Below are 19,745 nucleotides of genomic sequence, written 5' to 3'. Positions count from 1 at the left end.
TGAACCTTGTTTTCCACTGCTCCAGAGATTAGGACATGGAGAATTGGATTCAAACTGCAAGAAAAGAGATTCCACCTAAGCATTAAGAAAAACTTCTAGATGGCAAGAACTGTTTGACAGAGGAATACACTGCCATAGAATAGGGTGGAGTCTCCTTGCTTGGAGGTTTTTAAATAGAGGCTGGATGGTCATCTGTCAGGAATGCTTTCATTGTGTCTTTCTTCATGGAACGAGGTTGGACTGGATGGTTCTTATGGTCTATTGCAACTCTATGATTCTTACCTTCCAAACTTAGCTTTCAGTTGCAACACTACCTTTGTGACATGGTGCTTGCCTCCCCATTGGAGAGCAGGAGAGAGGGGTTGTGGAGGAATACCCAACTATTTTTGTCCCAGGTGCCTCTGCACTCCCTTCCGCTTTCCATCACTGAGTCAATTGTCTATGCTAATGAAACAACCTGGAGAACACCAGCTTAATGCCTAAATTGTGATGTTGTACAAATCCCACTTGTCCTGAGTAGTTACTTTTTAGTACAACCATCCCCTATACTTGCACATTGTGAATGAATTTGTTGAAAATATTACTGTCTGCATAACAAACTTGAAAGTCTTGTTTCCTTTCATTCCAGTACACTGGAGTTCTTACAGATTGTATGTGGTTTGAAATAAACTGATCTTTGTGTGTATGAAATTCAATTTCACAAATTGAAAATCATCATTTAAAGTTTTGAGTGGTCAAGAAGTCAGGAACTCAATCTGTTTTATAGGCACCAGCTTGGACATGGTGTTTTTACTCAAGTGGTTATTGCCAGCTGTATGTCATTGCCTGCTAGCATGAGCCGTGGCATGGCATTAGTAGTCATGGTTATGGGTTAACAATACCTTCCATGACCTTGGAATCTAAAATATGCCTCTGCAATAATGAATGTTGCAGATGGGTGATAACATTGATTGACCAAGGGTGGTAATGAATGTGGGATAGCTCTTTTCCTGCTAGCACAGTTATCCATCTGAGTGGCAAGTATTATCAGCAGAGAGGCTATTTGTTTTTGACTTTCAGTAATCTGAGGTATGAACAGGTAGTGTATCATTTTAGTGTAGAACTAGCAAGGAACACTGGAACATTAATGGTTCAGAGTCCCATCCCATGAGAGGCCAGGCAGTAATTTTGATTATTTCACATGAGTCCTTGCAATCAAAGAAAGAAAGAAGAAATACAAGATACCAAAATAATGCACCTGTAGGAAACAGCAAATCACCACATATACCAGGAGAAAGTCTGGCACTATCATTCCATTTTACCCCAAAATAGTATATAAAAATCCTAATTTCATGAACTTTAAATAACTCACTTTCTTAAGTATTATAGAAATCAATCAGAAATGTGTTTAAATCCAAGGAACGCATAAAATCCACGATTAGACATGCCACACAACTGCTTTGTTTTGTTTGTTTATTTTTAGATGGTATGCATAAACAGCAATAACCTACACAAAATGATACAGATAATCCACTCTTTTTTGGTAAACAAACTGGAACACTCACTATGTGCATACCTGTAGGAATTATATGGGTTTCTTTTTCATTTGCTGAGAAATAGAAACATTAATCAACTAGCATACTACATAGATACATTATGGTCTTTCTTTTTTTTCTTTTCTTTTCCAAATCTGTTGTGTCTGCTCACTATTGAATGCCTGTGGTTTCTCTTAAACTCATTAAGAATTATTGTGTGAGACACTGGAAAAAAATTGCTACAAATGGCAGGCCTATAAACAGAATTTGATGAATTCTTCAGGTAGATTTGAGAGAGTTCATTTAGGTTCTGAATGAAGCTTTTAGACATTTTATTGCCTTTTTCCTCCAGAATGTTACCTAATGATAGTGTGATGTGGAATGGGAGAAATTGACTTCAGTTTAGTGGAATCTAATTTTTTTTCCTTTACTATACTTATCATAGTGCACCAATATATTTTAAATGTTAAAAGCAAGAGTGTACAATAAGGGCAACTTAAGGGATATTTAATCTGTTTTAACTACTTTGGATTTACGTAATGTTGCTTGAAAACATAAGACCTAACTAGAAGTAGTAGGAAAAGGCCCTAATATTCTTTGCCAGGGGCACATCTACAATGACAGAAAAAAAAAGACTTCACCTTGCATTTTTCTGGTCTACGTTACCCCACAATGACCTGTTCAGTCAATACTCAAAGTACTTTGAAGGGACAGTCCCTTAACTGGTCACATATTTTCCCTAGTGAACTTGTTGTTTTTCTCCTTCCCAGCATACCTCAAGCTTATCAACCAATAGTGTTTGTTTGCCTGTCAATCTATTATCCACTATGATTGGATGCCTTCCCTATCCAATCCTTTTTCCCTTCCGGCACAACAGTGAATGATTGAGGGAACTTTAAATGTACACACATACAAAACAAACAGCTTCATTTATATACCGCTTCATACTGAACTAACAGTATCTAAGCAGTTTATAAAGTGTAAGCTAATTGCTCCCAACAATCTGGGTACTCATTTTAGCGACCTCTTCGGAAGGATGCAAGCCTGAGTCAATCTTGAGCCTCCTTAGCTGGGATTGAACTCGCAACCTTATGGTTTTGAGCGAGTGGCTGCAGTACAGGCATTTAACCACTGTTCCACCAGGGCTCTAAAGTTTTGTTTTATTTATCCTTTGTTTATTAAAACGATCAGCCATGAAATTGGCTTTGAGGGGGGAGATTGTCTTACCCCCTTACTCTGCCCCCCCACCAGTGAATGGATAAAGTTAAATTATGAAAGAGGGTGAAGGGGAAAAGGAAATGTAAGCATGCAGATCTCCATAGCAGAGAGCAAGTGAATGAGGCAGCAATCCCCCAGCCCCTGCTTAATCACTCTATTGATTGCTAGTACTTTGGTCCACCCCGACTGGTGAGGCACAAGGAAGAGGGACAGGTAGCCTGATCTACTCCCTCACCACTGATCTCATGACTGAACATAAAACAGAGCAACATATGCCAGGCTTCCTGAAGCCAACCAATCCTGTCCACCTAATGCTCCTCCCACGCCTGGCCCCACTATGGAGCAAAGTCCACACACACAGAATAAATCACCTCTTTTTTTCTTCCAGATTAAAGCAGTGAGATGCTGGAAAGGCCCCAATTCTGCCTGAATCATCCTGTATGTCATGTGGACAACTCACAGTGAAAATGAGGTGAGACCATTTGATTTGCCACATGTAGACTCAAGCTACCAAGGACTCTATTCTCTGGCCAGCCCTTTAACCACATTTATAACATTTTACCCCAAATAATCAAATAATAGTATGCAGTGAGTGCACAAATAAGTGAATAGCACATAGTAAAATAATTTTAGAAAAACAGTGATACAGAGAGCTTAATGTTGTCCCTCCCTTAAAAGCTCAGTGCTGGAATTAATATGCATGCATGTTCTCTGTTTTCTAATTGTCCAGCTAGTTTTAACAATACTACATATGAGAGTCTGTATAAATTTGGACAAATTTATGAAGGTGGTAGTGATGGTGATTTCAATTCAATTTGTGGATTGCTTAAAGGATTTATTGAAAAAGTATTAATCAGTTAGTTGTTTTTCTGCCCTTTATACGGTTTTCTGCCCTAATAAATGATGAGAAAATCTTGCAATTATTTGAGCCAGGCCTGCAGAAGCATCAAAACCAAACAGAATAGGGCACTCATCTGTGATTTGCAAGTGATTTTCAACAGTCCTCCATCCATTTCACAAGATGATGATTTCTTTTTTACAATATCTATAACAAGTGAAAAGATGTGGGAAAATCACTTGCTAAGATTCCATATTTTTGCTACATTTCACTATATATGCCAAAATATTCCCAGTGGTCATAGTAAATGGTTCTGAAGGAAACAGCATGGGCACAATGTTACCAAACATGAACAGAGTGTCTACATGTGAAGGGATCTTTTAAGGGCAATGAAGACACTTGCTTTTTCAACCACCATTGCTCGATTCATACACTTATTATAGGAAATGAAATTATGAGGGCTGTGTTGTGTCTTGTGGAGATCTTGTCCACAACCCTGTGTGTGGGCATACAGTAAATATAGATAAACATTATGCTAAAATGTATAAACAAAACCAAACAATATTTAAAAAGTCTTTCATTGAACATTGCAGTCAAAGGTACATGGGCAAAACTCTCTTTCATCAAGTCAAATGCCTCATGCCTATATGAGTACATAAAAGTTGTTATGTTACTTTAGCCTACTTGAAGTTGTGTTTTTGATGAATATTTTCTGTGAGTAATTCAGCAATTTAATGTATAGGCTTAGTTTGATACATGCAGAATCCCTGCAGGGCCTCTTCTGGTGGAGCCTTATTGCTGTTGTATGCCTCTAAGTAGTTTCCAATTTAGGATGACCCTAAGGCAAACCTATCACAGGGGTTTCTTGACAAATTTCTTCAGAGGGGGTTTGTCACATCCATCCTCTGAGGCTGAGAGAGTGTGTCTTGCCCAGCCAGTGTGTTTCATAGGTGTGCAGCAATTCAAACCCTGTTCTCCAGAGTCATCATCCAATGTTCCAATCACTACACCACACTTATTTGTTTTTAATATTCAGTAATATATATATATATATATATATATGTCCAATAGGTTTTACAAGTTAAATGGAAGTGCAGAAAACAAATCATGTAATTAGGAGGGTTGTTTAAAATAGCCTGACTGCACCCTAAAGTATTTCAAAAGTCTTGAGCCTGAAAGTGTGTGTCTTTAGGCACCACTGAACTGAACCATCTTCTGGTCGGCAGAGTTTAGAGAGGACCTTCCTGTCTGTGACATGTTCTGCTTAACTCCCCTCTTCCTCCCGCCTTTTCATACTCTGCAATGCCCTTCCAGTTTTGTCACAGGTTAAGGGAAAGGGAGGGGGCTCCCATGGAGAAACCACAGGACAATAGACTGCCACTGGATCAATTCCTGCCATTGCTGAGCTACTGAGACCCAGCAGCTCATTCTAATGTAATCTAGGATTTCTGGGAACACTCAGAGAGTACTGCTGAAAATATACAACCCCTTCTTGTCGACCTATTATCATTCAGCAGAGAGCTGCTTGCTCTTGGGTTCTTCAGCTGCAGAAATGTCTTTTTTTAAAAAAATCCAAGCAACCTGATTCAATAATATAAACATGGAATCACAGGAAAGGGTAGAAAAGAAAAAGCTTTACATGCCTGAAGTTTTTAGCAATGAAGTATAGCATATTGACAGCTGAATGCCTAATTGCTTTGTTCAGTAAATATACTCTCTCCCGATCAATAGCACAAGAATACTTTTGTAACTGGAGTGGGGAGCAAACGGCGGGGATCAATGACAAAGCCCTGAGCAAAGCCCTGGAAAAGCCAAAAAGATCTCCCTTCTGTTTCTGAAGACAAGCTTTGGGCTGACACAGGCTGCCATTGCCCCCCCCCCCCCCACACACACACACACATACACCCCACCAGTTAGTCTTCCCCTTGATCTGTGTTCCTGGTGACAGATCCACTGACAAGGAGAAAGAACCCCCTGGGAGGATGCCTTCTGCCTCTGCCCAGAGCACAGCACCATCTCTGGCAAGACCAGCCTCGCTGCTATTTAACCAGAGACCTAATAGCTGACAGCAGCAGCCTCTGCTTAGGACCATGAATTGATGGGAAGGCGACAGGTCTAGAGCAAGGCTCTGTGTGTTTTCCATTGGCTAGTTTTGCCCTGGATTAACTTGCGAGATCGTGGTGGCAGAGATTCCAGGACCAAAAAAGGCAGGTGGTGAGAGAAGAGAAAACATCCCTTTGGAGAGCAAAAGGAGCCCTGAGCCTGGGCGAGCCTCCCTTCTCCTTCTGCTTCCTTCACCTCCCTGGTTCCTCCAGCGTTGTGCCTAGTAGTCCTCAGCCAACCTGGAGCATCGCAAGAGACAGGCGCCAGGCGCGCTAAAACACATCACTCGCCGAAAGGAGGCAAGCGGCAGACCCAAGGGGAAGAAGGAAGGAGCCCTTCTGCCTCTGCTTTCCTGCTGGCCGCCCTTTTCCCTCCCAAGCAGCCTTCTGCCTTCCCTTGGACTCCACAGTCCAGATGTCCTCTCCACAAAGGAGGACACGGCGCCGGGGAATGGAGGACATCATGCCCAAATTCAAAACCCAACCCACTCCTGGAAATATCACAATGGGAGGACATTTTGGGATCCCTCCTGGACAGGAGGCTGGAATGGAGGACGCGCCCTGGGAATGGAGGACGCTCTGCTCACCCTGCGTGACAGCCACACAAGCACACACAAGCACACACACACACACACACACACACACACACACACAGCCAGCAAAGGTCAACCTGTGTGGGGCTGGCTATTATTCTGCGCATCCAGAAGCAGCAGCCCTCCTCTGCCTGCCCAAAAGGAAAAGGCCGCCCCTCCCTCGCCCTTCACCCCCCTTTTGCCCTCTTCTGGCTGCCCTCCCCACCCCACCTGCCTCTCCTCCCGCCATTTCCCTGCCCAGCCTTTTCCAGAGGAGCCTCTTCAGAAGCAACAGTCCGAAAGTCCTCCTGAGGCGAGGAAGGAAGGCGGCTCTCTGGGGGCCCACTTGCCTCCTCCTCCTCCTCCTCCTCCTCCTCCTGGCTTGGCAGGAGAGGGGCACCCCTCAGCCCCCCCCCCCAAGAAACATATCTAAATATCTAGGAATCCCCCCCCCCCTCCCTCCCTCCCTCCCTTCTTTTCGCCCTCAACTTGGGACCCCTTTGAGAGGGATTCCCAGGGGGAAGCAGACTTCCCAAGAAGGCAGGCAGCGAGGAAGGCTGGCAGCGGGGTGTGCGGGGAGTCTTCTTTGTGAGGGAGCCGGCTAGTCCCTGCACCCGTCCTCCTCCTACCTGCTCCTGCTGAGCTTGGCTGCTCCTGCTGCCCGGGTTCCCCGACGCCGGCTGCGGCTGCTGCTGCTCCTTCATGGCTGTCATTGTCCAAAAGGAGGTCTTTTCTGGGGGGGGGGGGGGCTGAGGCTGCCTTTCACTGGCCTCGCAGCCCCGCAGCCTTTGCCTCCGGCCCCCCGGGCAGCATGGCACAAGCTTCCCCTCCTTTCCCTTCTTTCTTTGCCACCCGCCGCCGGCCCTTCTCCTCTTCCTCCTCCTCCTCTGGCAAAGCACAAAGCCAGCGGCGGCGGCGGCGGCGGCGGCGGCGGGGAGAGAAAAGCCAGCCAAAGAGAGAAGCAGAGGAGGCACCAAGCCCCCGGTGGGTCTGCCTCGCAGCCCCTGGCACCGCAAAGGAAGCCAAAGGAGGCAGCAGAGAGAGAGAGAGAGAGAGAGAGAGAGAGAGAGAGAGAGAGAGAGAGAGGCGCGCGTCCCCCCTCTCCAAAAAAGAGCTGGCGGGAGATGCTCCAAAGGCAAAAGAAAGAGCAGCTGCCCTTAAGAGCCGGCGGCGCCCTGGGACTCGGCTTGGCACTCCGAGCAGGGCATCATGGCATTAGCGCTGCAGCCGGAGGGATGGTGCTGCTGCTGCTGCTGCTGGTGGAGGTAGTAGTAGTAGTAGTTCCAGAGGATGGAAGAGAGAGAGAGAGAGGCAGGTGAGGAGAGGAGAGGAGAGGAGAGGAGGAGTGGGGGAGGCAGCTGGGGAGAGCAAGCCTTCCCCTCTCTCAGTCCTCCTCCCTTTGCGAGTAGTAGTAGCCCCGCAGCAGCAGAAGGAGGCAGGACCCGGCTCTGCTGCTGCTTCTCCTCCTCCTCCTCCTCCTCCTCAGGCGGCCCATTCAACGGGGAGAGAGGCCACGCGGAGCCCCAGGCGGGGCTGCTGCTCTCTTGCTGGCTGCTTAGACTCTGCTGCTTCTTTTTCCTCCTTCCTTCCCTTTCCGGAGGAGCTCCTCACTCAGCCTGGAGGAGCAGCTCAGGGGCCTCTTCCTTGGAGGCCAAGGCAGGCAGGCAGGCAGGGCGCGAAGAGCCTCTCTCCAGTGCTTTGATGGGCTTGGCTTGAGAGGCCCACTCCTGGGTGACCGCTGTGTGGCACTGACTGGACACACACACACACCCCCACACACACACACAGATGCACACCCCTCAGCTGCCCAAGCCAACCAACTGGCCGCGTGACAGCAGCTCATCCCAAGCGCTGGGAAACCAATAGAAGACTAACCAGCAGAGTTGGTAGAAAGAATTGAGTTTCTTTCTGAAGAGAGAGACTCCTTGCCAAAAGCTGGCGGTGCTCCTCCGAGGGGCTCTCTCTACAGACTGCTTCGACAGACTAATAAGGCTTTTACTTTGAATTCTAGCCCTGCTGCCTATCTTCTTCTGGAGGGGAAAACACCAGCCAGCTAGAAAGAGTTGGGCCACGACGAGTCTCCCAGCCTCTTCAGAAAGGAAGAAGCTGACTTCAGTCTACTTCCTCAGAGGCGTTTGGTGGAGTAGGAAGCCCAGGGACAGGCCTAGAGAGGCCCTTGGGGGGGAGAAGGCCAACAACACACCTGCCTCCTCTGAGGGAGTGGACTCAAGCCCAGGGAAGCTCCTGCCCCCAACTTCTTTCTTTCAGTTAGTCTCAAAGTCACAAAAGGGATACAAGATTTCTCTGCATGTTGTTCTTCAGGGTGGATGAGGGGAGGAAAAGGGAGAGGACGCCTATTGCTCATACTGGCAAGACAAGAGTTGTTGTGAAGTCAAAGGCTTTCATGGCCAGCATCCATGGTTTTTTGTGGGTTTTTCGCGCTATGTGGCCATGTTCTAGAAAATTTTCTTCCTGATGTTTTTCCAGCATCTGTGGCTGGCATCTTCTGAAGATGCCAGCCACAAAAAACAAGAGTTGTTTTTTTTTTTTTTAATCTGTTTCTTTTTGTGGCTTCTTGTTGCACATCGCCTTGAGTCCCACTTTGGAGGAAAAACGCTGGGTGACCTTGGGCAAGTCACACTCTCTCAGCCTCAGGGGAAGGCAAGGGCAAACCTCCTCTGAAGAAATCTCACCAAGAAAACCCCATGATAGCTTAGTCTTAGGATTGTGCTAAGTTGGAAAGGACTTGAAGGCACACCACAGCGAAAAAAAATCAACAGTGCAGATCTGCACACCTCAGTGTTGCCATAGGTCAGAAACAACAACAGTGGAACACACTCCCCCGGAGTGTGTTGAGAGTCTCCTTCCTTAGAGGTCTTTAAGCAGAGGCTGGATGGCCATCTGTCAGGGATGCTTTGATTGAGAGTTCCTGCATGGCAGAATGGGGTTGGACTGGACGGCCCTTGCAGTCTCTTCCAACTTTATGATTCTGTGCTTCTAACAGCAATATCATCTAGCTAAGAGCTGAGGTGACATAACTCAAATATTACTTTGGGAAAACAAACAAACAAACAAACAAACAAATTGTTTCTTTAAAAAAAACACTAGGGTTTGGTTTGAATGAATCCAGTCTATTTCAACTTTTATGACAATGGATATTGAGTGTGGTATTGTTTTAGAAATGTCTTTTTTTTTTTTTTTTTTTTTTTTTTTTTTTTTTTTTTTTTTGTCCAAAAGATAAGCATTTCTAAAGAGTGGTACTTTGGAGGAAAGTAAACTGCAGGATTTGCTAAAAGCAAACCCTAGGTTTATAAAAATAAAAAAAATGTTTTCTCGTGGCGATATTCAAGGTATGGCACATCAACTCATAGCTAGCTGATTTTGCTGTTGTTGTTTCTGATCTATAGCAGCCCTATGGTGAACCTTAGGGATTTGTTCACAAGGGGCCTTTGCCTTCCTTTGAGGCTGAGAGATTGTGACTTGCCTAAGGTCACCCAATAGGTTTCCATGAGCAAGTGGGGATTCAAACCCTGTTCTTCAGAGTCCAACAGTCAAACTACTACAACATGCTGAATTCATTGAAGCTAAGGGAGACTCCATTCTTGTCAATGCCTTGGGTGCAAGTTCACCTAGAAATTGAAAGAACACTGAGGTGAGCTGAATTATTAATACCAGAGCCTGATTTATATCTTTCTGGTTGAATAACTCAGATACAATAGAACATGTAAGTTCGGCATAAATACCCAACGAATGAAATGATCATGGCAAACCAGGCTGCACACATGAAACTATCTGAACATCCAACATGTATCAGCACAAACTCTAATTATAAAGCTGAAGAAAGAGTTTACAGAATGTGAAGAATTTGGGATGACTCTAGTCCCAGTACACTCCAGTTGTGAGCCAGTGTGGCATAATGGATTTAGTATTGGATTATGACTTTGGAGACCAGGGTTCAAATCCTGATTTGACCATGGAAATGCACTAGGTGACCTTGGGCAAGTGACACTCTCTCAGTATCAGAGGATGGCAATGGCAAAACTCAACTGAAGAAACTTGTCAAGAAAACATGGCCCTAGGTTTGCCTTAGGGTCTCCATAAATTGGAAATTATTTGAAGACACACAACACACACATTTCTCCAATCCACAGAAATCCTTGCAATATCTGGGACTGAGGTTTAGCCAGGTTGTGAATCAAAATCCCTGTGACAATTATCTGTACTTTTCCCCTTGAGTCCTATTCTGACATCAACCATCTGCACCACAGATAAAGACCTGCTGAAGTAAGTAATCTGCCCACCCATGACTCCACTAACTGTATATATCTTTGTAAAGCTTGCCACTGCTTTTCTTATTTTCTAGGTGGATTTAGAGAAATAGTCCAGCAGCTAAGAAATTCACCATCTCCCAACTCTAATTTCCTGTCTCTCAAGTGGTAACTCTGTTTCACTGAATTCATAACATTAATTGTCAAAACTAATGAGAAAGACAGTAAACCACTTTGCATACTAAATGTATTAAGTAATAAATAAATAACAGATGCTCCACTTAAAATGACTTGAAGTCTCCTGATATGAAAATGTTCTCCATCCTTGATTTAACTTTTTCAGAGCAGGCTGCCACTAGCAATCCTAGCAAGTCTCCATCTTGAGACTTAAGGGTTTTTTAAAGACTAAAATAAATAGTTGGAAAATTCTATCAACAACTGTTAGCCAAAATGGTCGAGAAGATGCATCTAGAATGTCTCTAAATCCCAAACTGCTTGAAGATTCAGATCATCAACAAGAATGGGATACTTCAGTAGTGATTTGTTCTGCTTTATACTTTATGTGAAACATCAGAGGGATCTCAAAGCAGGCTTCTGTCAGAAATTATTTAGGTGAATCCATGCTCTAAGACAGCAACTGTTATCTTTAGAAGAGTTAGAAGCATATCCAGAATACTGCCATCTAATCCATTTTTTTACCCTAGATATTTTATGTAGTTCCTGTTAAAAAGATGTTTTAGCCTAACATGTTCTTAGAACACTATCATAGCATGTTTCCTGTGTTATGCAACCATAAACTCTGGTTTTCCTATGAGTATACACTCAAGACAGACCAGATTTAATCCTAAGTACCTGATGGGTGCATACATGAGATGTATACTAGCATGTATTCAAAGTTTATTAGATGTAGCAGGATGAGAATGGTTATAGCCCAGTGGATGAGTATATGCTATTCAAAGGCTGGATCTACCATTAAGTGACCACTGCCTCATGTGAGAAATGGGGTGGGGAAGAGAAGTGGCAGAAAGGTATTAGAAGACCAAGCTATATGCATAAACAGCCTGCTCTGTGACCTCAAAAATGTTCATTTGTCCTCAAATAAGTAAAAACAGCTAGCACTGAAGAAAAACTCAACTACCTGCCAGCTTTTATAAATAAAACATAGCTTGCTATTTTGTTCTTTCCCTCCAGGTAGCAAAATTTCTCAGTGTAACCCTCCCACATTTAACACTTTGCATCTCCAGGAAGGGCCAGCAAAAAGGCCTGCCCAAATTTCCAAAGTCAACAGTACTGAGCCATAGGGACCAATGGCTGCCTCAATAAAAGGCAGCTTCCCAATGTACTAGGTGTATATCTGTAAGGTGTATATCTATGTACAAAGAAGGCCTGTGAATGTTATAATACTGAAAACAACAATAAACATACAGAGATATACCACAGCTAGTATAAAAACACATATTTCACAGGACAGCATAGTTAAGACAATCTACTACTTAAATATTGAATCAAATGTTGAATCCCACTACTTTATAGTTAGAATTTAAACTTTTAAAATATGCATGTTGCTTAAAAATTAAGGTTTCCCTTCTACTTTTCTGTTCTGCAGCCTGTCCTCCATCCCACTGTAGTCTGACCTGCCCTCACGTGTTAATATCCCTCCTGCTGGTGATTGATCTGATGACTGTAGAGTTTAATAAAATTGTTTTGTATTGGTAAATGCCTTTTTCCTTGTTACTTTGATGCATGCATAAACACTTTAAGACTTGTTATGGAAAGCAGTATATAGAACAAATAAATGAATGATAAAGCACTGTTCTTCTGATATCCATAGCACAGTCTTTATGTAGGCGAATCAATGGACAGAAATATGGTATCAAAAATGTCAGCATTCAGAAACTAGTGGGAAAACAGTTCACTGTGTTTCAGCATTGTGTTGCTGAATGGAAAATTACCAGTTTCCAGCAAAAAGACTTAATACTACAACATTACATTGTTGAACAGGAACTTTATGTCAAATTTGATTCTGTTTCATTCAGAAGTGAAGATGCTACTCAGCATTGTGCAATGGACTTCTGCTCAGAGACTGGAACATTCCTTTCTTATTCTTTCTACAAACCTCCAGAATGCTTTTGGGGCTGTGGGAGCAGAGACACAGAACCACAGAGGGAGAACATATACTACTGATGGATAATGTTAGGTTACAAGTGGACGTCATTGGGCCCAACACAAGATTTTTCACCCAACAGCTATAAACTGGCACAGCATAGAATAGATGATAAAACAGCATGCACTACAAGTGTTGCAAATGGATCACTTTGTTCTTATATTGCATGCAACTGTGTTCTCAACAGTTTTTACCTGCATCTGTAACAATATTTAGAGATAAAAAGTAATTTATTCAGATCAAGGTTTTGCCCTTCCCCTACTCATTGGCCTGAATTCTTCTGGTTAGCCCCAATTAGAAGAAACCAACTGTTCGATGGTGAGCCAACACATAGGTAAATCCCACTGATTCAATGGTTGTATTCTAGTTAAGGTTATCAACAGGATTGCACCTTGCCATGAAAAAAATATTGGAGATATTTATGTTTTGAAGAAATAAATGGACACAAAACCATTTATTTAAGAGTGACTGAAATGTATACAATAAAAAATGTTCACTAGCTCATCTTAATCAATTGGAAACTGAGAACAATTCTACATAAATACATACGAAAATCCCTATCATGTTAAATGCGTACATTTTCTGGAAGGAAAAAAAAAGTAGAAGCTAGTATGACCCAAAGATGGAACAGGTATCTACGTGTATTTTGGAGAAATGTAAGGAAATCCCAACAAAGATAATTTCACACTTTTATGTATGTGTTTATGAAAGCATGCAGAAACAAAGGAGCTTAGCATTTTAAACTGGCCCCAGCCTCCTGGGCTGGAGCTGAGATGTGCGATGAAGGCAGGGATTATCATACACTAAAAAACCATCAGCTACCATCAACCCAGGTCCCAGCCACACTCCGCCAGCACTTTTTAGAAGTTGGAAAGCTTTCCGACTTCTAAAAAGTGGTGGTGGAGCATGCTTGGACCTGGCTGGGACTCGGGCTGATGGCGGCCGGTGGTTCAGAGATGATTTAGTGTGCTGGAATCAGTTTAAAATCCTGAGCAATAAGCTCCTAACAATAACACTTTGTACATGTGGCAAGACTGGTCTATGAGAGCTTATTCTCCAATAAATCTGTTCATTTAGGTGCCATAAGACACTTAGTTGGTTTTGTTAGGTCACTCCTTTGTAATTTGTCACTACCAATCAATGAGGTTAGAGAATCAAAGTCACAGTACATTTACTTTTACTTGAAGCATGTTGGTTATAGCCATACACTAATCAAATACAAAATTGTGCACAGACTGCTCATCATTGTTGTTTGGTCTTGTTTTGTTGTGTTGCAACAATACAACTGTCTGAAAACAAACAGCAAAATGTTATATAGGCAATTGCTAGACAGAAAGGGCAATTCGCTATTGCTAGGATACATTGCTGTTGTTAGGGTATATTGCAACCTGCTTTTGTAAAGCTTTTTGTGGCTTTTTATCCTAGTAAGCATAAAAATATGTAAGTATATTTCAGACCTTGGATGTTACCCTCAAATGCACTGATTTTTGCAATTTAATTAACTTTAAAGCCCTACAGTGTGAAATAAGAGACAGAGTTCCTGAAAGTTTATTGCAAAAGAAGTTGTGAGGTTCTACTTCATGTCTCTCTTCATCCAGAAATATTCTCAGTGAAAATGATACAAACATGTGTTTGGTTTTATGGCTTTTTAGATTTGTATGTCCTTCTAAAGAAGAAAGTTATTGCTTGAAAGAGAGTGGTATGCCCCCTAGCAGCATGTCAGATGTGGACAGTAAACTGTCCACAAGGACACCTGTAGTCACTGTATGTGCTTTCCTTGATAAGGATGAAGCTTCTCCCACCATTGAAATGACTGACTGGAGCAGGGCTCTCCCTAGCCAGAGTTTTCTGTTCTCCCAACAGTGCTTGATCCTTACCCATTAGACTTATAACCACAGCACCAGTTACAAGCCTCCTGACTTGGTCAGCAAGTGGTGGTCAGCACTGTTGTGCCCTTCCAAGCTCCCACCGTGTGTGAAATGCAACACTGACAATCCCAATTAAAACACTGGGAAATTAAAAGACTTTCTGTAATGAGGACATGGCAGATTTTCACAGACATAACAGCATTCTTTAAAAAAAAATAGGAAGGACTTTTTGGATGCATTTAAGGTACAGAAACAAAACAAACCAGAGATGGGGCTAAAATAATTTCAAACAGCAAACATTTTCTAAAGAAATCCACGTGTGTGATCTCTTTGGCAAACTCCATCCTACAGTGAAGACTACTGTAACCATTTCTGTTCAGATTATTTGTGCTCTTAATAAGGCTGTAATATAGATGGAAGGTTGATTTCATCCAATTGAAAATAATTTAATTCACAATTGACTCAGTTATTTCATAAATGGTTTTGAATATGATATCCTTTTAACAGGTCTTCAGTTATCCACAATTATACTCTGTGGGGTGCTATAACTACTGGTAAGTGTGTCAGTGATGGAACAGAACACAGAGGATCTTCAGCAGTTCATTCATCTAAGCTTATTTTTGAGTAGGCACCGGGATATTATGGATGAGCATGGATGTGGCTGTAGGAATGTTGACTGGGAAATAGGCAAGTTCATTGTGGTATGATGACAAAACCAGTATTCCTGCATTCAAAGTTTGTACCTGATTATCAGGAGAAAACACAAATAGTTCTGCATTGTCTTTAACCTACCCTAAAGAACTCCTTGCTACAACAGTTGCTACATTGTCCAAACGCTTTGTATTGTCCAAACGCATTGTCCAAACGCTATGGATGGGAACACTGAGTACAGACCCTATTGCAGCGCTCAGTCTTTAAAAGGTCCCAGAGGTCCTATCCTCACCCACTTTTCAATGTTAAACATGTTTCAGCATGGCAGGCACTGCAACACATTTGAAACAATTATTTGTTAGTGCATTGGCTGATAAGAGGAGACTGGCAGTGTCTAAATATGTTCTGTACCTCAGCATCTACTCCTGATATCCCCTGCAGACATTTCTTCCTTGTAGCTGAAGTACTATCAGACATATAATTTAGACAAGATGCCAAACTTGACTTCTTTCCAGTGAGCGAGAGCTGACATGAAGTCAGCATTTATCTTAGTTAGCACTAGATGTAATAAGTGGCAGGGTGACACTTATCACAGTATGCATTCAGCAGCGGCTAATAATGTGAAGAAGAAACATGGATTTCCTGGGTTGTTGGCCTCTCCCTCCCTCCCTCCCTCCCTCCCTCCCTCTCTCTCTCTCTCTCTCTCTCTCTCTCTCTCTCTTTTGCAGCACTATATGAAAATGCATATAATATCCAGAAAAAAGAAATATGTAAATAGAAAGGAAGACACAAGATATGATCCTTAACCTCTATATCAATTGCAGCAATATTAGTCTTGAATTATTTCTATTAGGGTTAGCATTCCTTCCATTCAAGATATTGGGCCAGTGTACAGAAAGAAAACCCTACTCAAACATATTTATATGATATTAAAATACAATAAAATAATGCAATCATTGAAAAATAGCAGCCAGAAAAATATAAAAAAGACAAACCAAGCAGTTGCAATGGCCGCAAAGAAAAAGAAATGTTACACATTTGAAAGACAAAGGAGACCAATATTTGAGCATAAGATCAACATTAGAGAATTCCCAAGTGTAGTGAGTATGGCCCCTGCCACCAGACAGATGGGTTGTAGAATCCTCATTAGAACCATGACCAGATATTGAGCTTGGGAGCAAACTGAAAGCCAGGCAAGTCCTGCAAGAACTACACTGGCTTCCAAGTGCTGGTGTTGAGCTACAAAACCTTAAATGAGTTGGGTCTGAGGGGTCATTCCCACTTACCTATAAAGCGGCTCATGATCCGAATTTAGAGTGCATCGTTCCCACAGAAGCCCGAATTAAATCTCCCTTACCCCTCATTCGTTCCCACCTTGTTTCGAATCAGAAGCGAATTAAAATGTTTAAACTGGATTATCAGCCTATAATTCGGTTTAAAATAATAGTAGTTTATAACGCGGGTTATTTTTGAAAGTGGGGTACAATTCGCTGTATCCGAATGGGAATGAAAGGATGTCTGATTCGGGAACCTGGAGATGGGAGGAGCAGCGCTCAAGGGGCTGGCCTGGGGGTGTCACCCTCTTTGTTCTCTTTCTGCATCACCAGCGCCATTTTTTTCAATTCGCATAGACTTTCCCCCAGTGGATTGCAACCTCCCCTCTGCTCCTCATTCATAGACCGATGTGTGAGAAGAGCCATTGAACACCATTTTAAACTATTATTTTTTCTTTTTTCGCCTCTGCTTGAGCAGCAGATGGGCTTTGCAGTACATGCCTGCTTGATCGCCCCACAGACAGCCCAGTGAGCAATGGGGGAGGCAAAGTGATTTTGGGGAATGGAGAGCCTGGACGCCCAGGGATCTGATGGGGGGGATCAAGCCTTATCTTCTCTCTTCCCCAAAGATTCTCTCCCCAGTAATGAAGCCCGCTGCCTTCTCCTCCTTGATCTGATTTGCTATGTCTCCTTCTAGTCTGGGGAGACACAACAGAAGAGCCTCGGATGCAGACGATTTTCATTGGCTGTCCCCCCCAAAAAAGACAACCCCAAGACTTGTGACGTCTGAAGCCTAGGCACTTGATTGACAGCTTGTGGACACAAATGAGAACGGGGAGCAAGTTAATCCGCTTTAAAATAAAGCGATTTAAAATAAATGGGAACAAAAACAGAGTCTAAATGAATCGAGGTAATTTGCCCCTTTTGGTAATGGAAACGATGGAAAAAAATTGAATTATTCCCAGAACATAATCAGAATCAGATTCGCGCCAATATAATCCGTTTTATCTGCCAAGTGGGAATGCCCCCTATTTGAAACACCACCTCTTCCAATATGAAACTTGAAACCTGGAGTAAAAGACAGTAATAGAAATGCTGTAGAGGACAAGAAAGGGGGACTCTGTTCAGCTCCAGCCTAGCTCTTTATTTGTGGCAAGTAAAAAGCTAACATATTGGATGAAGCTTCCCTTGCACTCAGGTAGTGGCTTTGACTGGAAGATGTGAATTATATCCAGAGCTTGGAAGTAATAAGTCACAAATAATATAGTTGCCTGCAAATGGGCTGCACTACTTACTGTGCTAGGAGCTTTGCTGGCTAGGGTCTGGGGCAATGGTGGCACTCCCCCCCCCCCTCCCAAGGATGGTTCTTCTTCCTAGCGGGCAATGTCCAGCTGCTCTGCTGGGGAGCATGAAGGCCGATGAACTGGGACCTTCCACCAACTCACTGGCCTCTCTGCCAGGCTGGAGGCCGGAGCTCCAGTCCCCACTCTGGTCAAACGGAGTGGCCTAAAAACTGCTTGCTGGCCACATTGCCAGCAGTCCTGCCTCGACCTTTGGCCCACCGAGCCTCCCATTTTTCATGGTTTGTGTGAGGTTCTTTGTTTTTCTCAGCTCTGAATCAGTCAGGGGAGGTTTTTTCTTATTTGGATGCTGGTTTAATTTTGTTCCTTCATCACTACTTCGATGGAGGGCAGCGGCATAGGTCCATGATCTGGGATATTGTTCACTGCTCTCCAGCAGACATTGGTAACATACAGGAGTCCCCTTATGGGACCTGGGGGGTGTGGTATGGAAAGAGGTCACCCAGGTGTGGGTGGATGACTTTCTGACACCACCTGGTAACAGGTGATCTGGCAGGGCTCCAGCTCAGGTGGATCCCCATCCTGTCATCCCAGTGGTCTGGTTTAGGCCCGGTGGGCTCATTGATCAACACTTGGGATTGTTGATGGTTGATGATGATGGTTGGATCCAGACCAATGCGTTTTGCCACCCCTGTTTCAACTTTAATCAATAAAGTGGTGGCCTATTTCCTTCCAGCTACATTGTCTGCATGGTTTTTTCCTGCCTTGCACCTTACCCTTGGCCAAGCAATGAATCATGTTAATTGTAAAAAAGTAATGATGGAGGATGCCCTCAAATTAATATGTTTTAGGGGAAATTGTTACTTAGCTCAAAGGAGAGTGACTTCAATATTAGAGGAATTCATGAAAGAAGAATTACTCATCAGAGCTAAATAGAAACACACTGAGAAACCAGATGCTATAGCACATAAATATGAGGAACTGTTTGCCTTCTTGGGTATCCTGACAGGCTTGGAGAAGTCATTTTTGGGAAAAACAGTTCTGAGTATGATCTCTCTCTGAACAAATGTGCATAAAGATCTGCATTGGCTGCCCATTCGCTTCCAGGCGCAATACAAGGTGTTGGTTATAACCTATAAAGCCCTACATGGCTTGGGCCCAGGATACATTGAGGACCGCCTCTCCCCATACAATCCGCCCCGCACACTCAGAACATCTGGGCAGCAGTTACTGAGGGTCCCAGGGGCAAGACTATCCTCCACTGCGAGGAGGACATTCGCCATCTCGGCCCCAACCCTCTGGAACACGCTGCCCATAGAGCTCCGCTCGGCCACCTCCCTGGCACAGTTCAGGAAGGAACTAAAAACCTTCCTGTTCAAGCAAGCATTCCCCGAAATAAGTCCTAGTTAGTCCCCCCCCCCCCCCCCATGACGGCAATAGTGTACTGGCTGGATAGGTATTGTAATGTGATTTTTAATGTATTTTTATCATTGTATTGTATTCTGTGTTGTTATTATGTTGTACACCGCCCTGATTGATAGAAGGGCGGTATAAAAATAAAGCTTTTATTATTATTATTATAAGATTACGTTGCAAGTAATAACATCAAAGTTTCCATATGTATTAGAAACAGAATATAGATATAAGATTTCCTTTGATTTTATCCTTCTCCAATAAAACATGGACACTGTAACTTAACAGCACATATGCTGAGAGGGAGTTGTTTGTAGAAAATACTTCTAGCTTTTTAGCAACTCCTACTGAAACTTTTTTAAAAAATGAATCTGGCAAGCAGCTTTAAAAACACCTGCTGACATTATTCTTACATTTCAAATGTTACACTTTTTCCAGCTTCACTATAAAGAAATTAAAATATTTGTATGCAGTTTGGCTACCTTTTTAATGTTATACAGCAAACACATGATTAGATATGACAATATAACTAGAACAGAGGCAGACTTAAATAACAATAAAG

General features: G+C 43.1%; 1 protein-coding gene across 2 annotated transcripts in view; it reads right to left on the bottom strand.

Annotated features, from left to right (window-relative positions):
• DPP10 (dipeptidyl peptidase like 10) overlaps positions 1–19,745 on the bottom strand; it is an 817,369-nt gene that overhangs the window by 358,726 nt on the left and 438,898 nt on the right. Inside the window, exon 1 of one of the 2 annotated variants that reach the window (XM_089520161.1) lies at positions 6,874–7,302. The exons of the other annotated variant lie outside the window; for it this stretch is intronic. Within the exon in view, the coding sequence (XP_089376287.1) occupies positions 6,874–6,957 (84 nt within the window). The 5' untranslated portion in view covers positions 6,958–7,302. Of the gene's footprint in view, positions 1–6,873; positions 7,303–19,745 lie in introns of those variants that run through there. 2 annotated transcript variants of the gene reach the window in all.

This window comes from Sceloporus occidentalis, unplaced genomic scaffold (assembly GCF_023333645.1).
Source record: "Sceloporus occidentalis isolate IW3139 unplaced genomic scaffold, rSceOcc1.0.p SCAF_4, whole genome shotgun sequence".
Taxonomy (NCBI): domain Eukaryota; kingdom Metazoa; phylum Chordata; class Lepidosauria; order Squamata; family Phrynosomatidae; genus Sceloporus; species Sceloporus occidentalis.
This window is presented reverse-complemented; position numbering and strand designations above follow the sequence as displayed.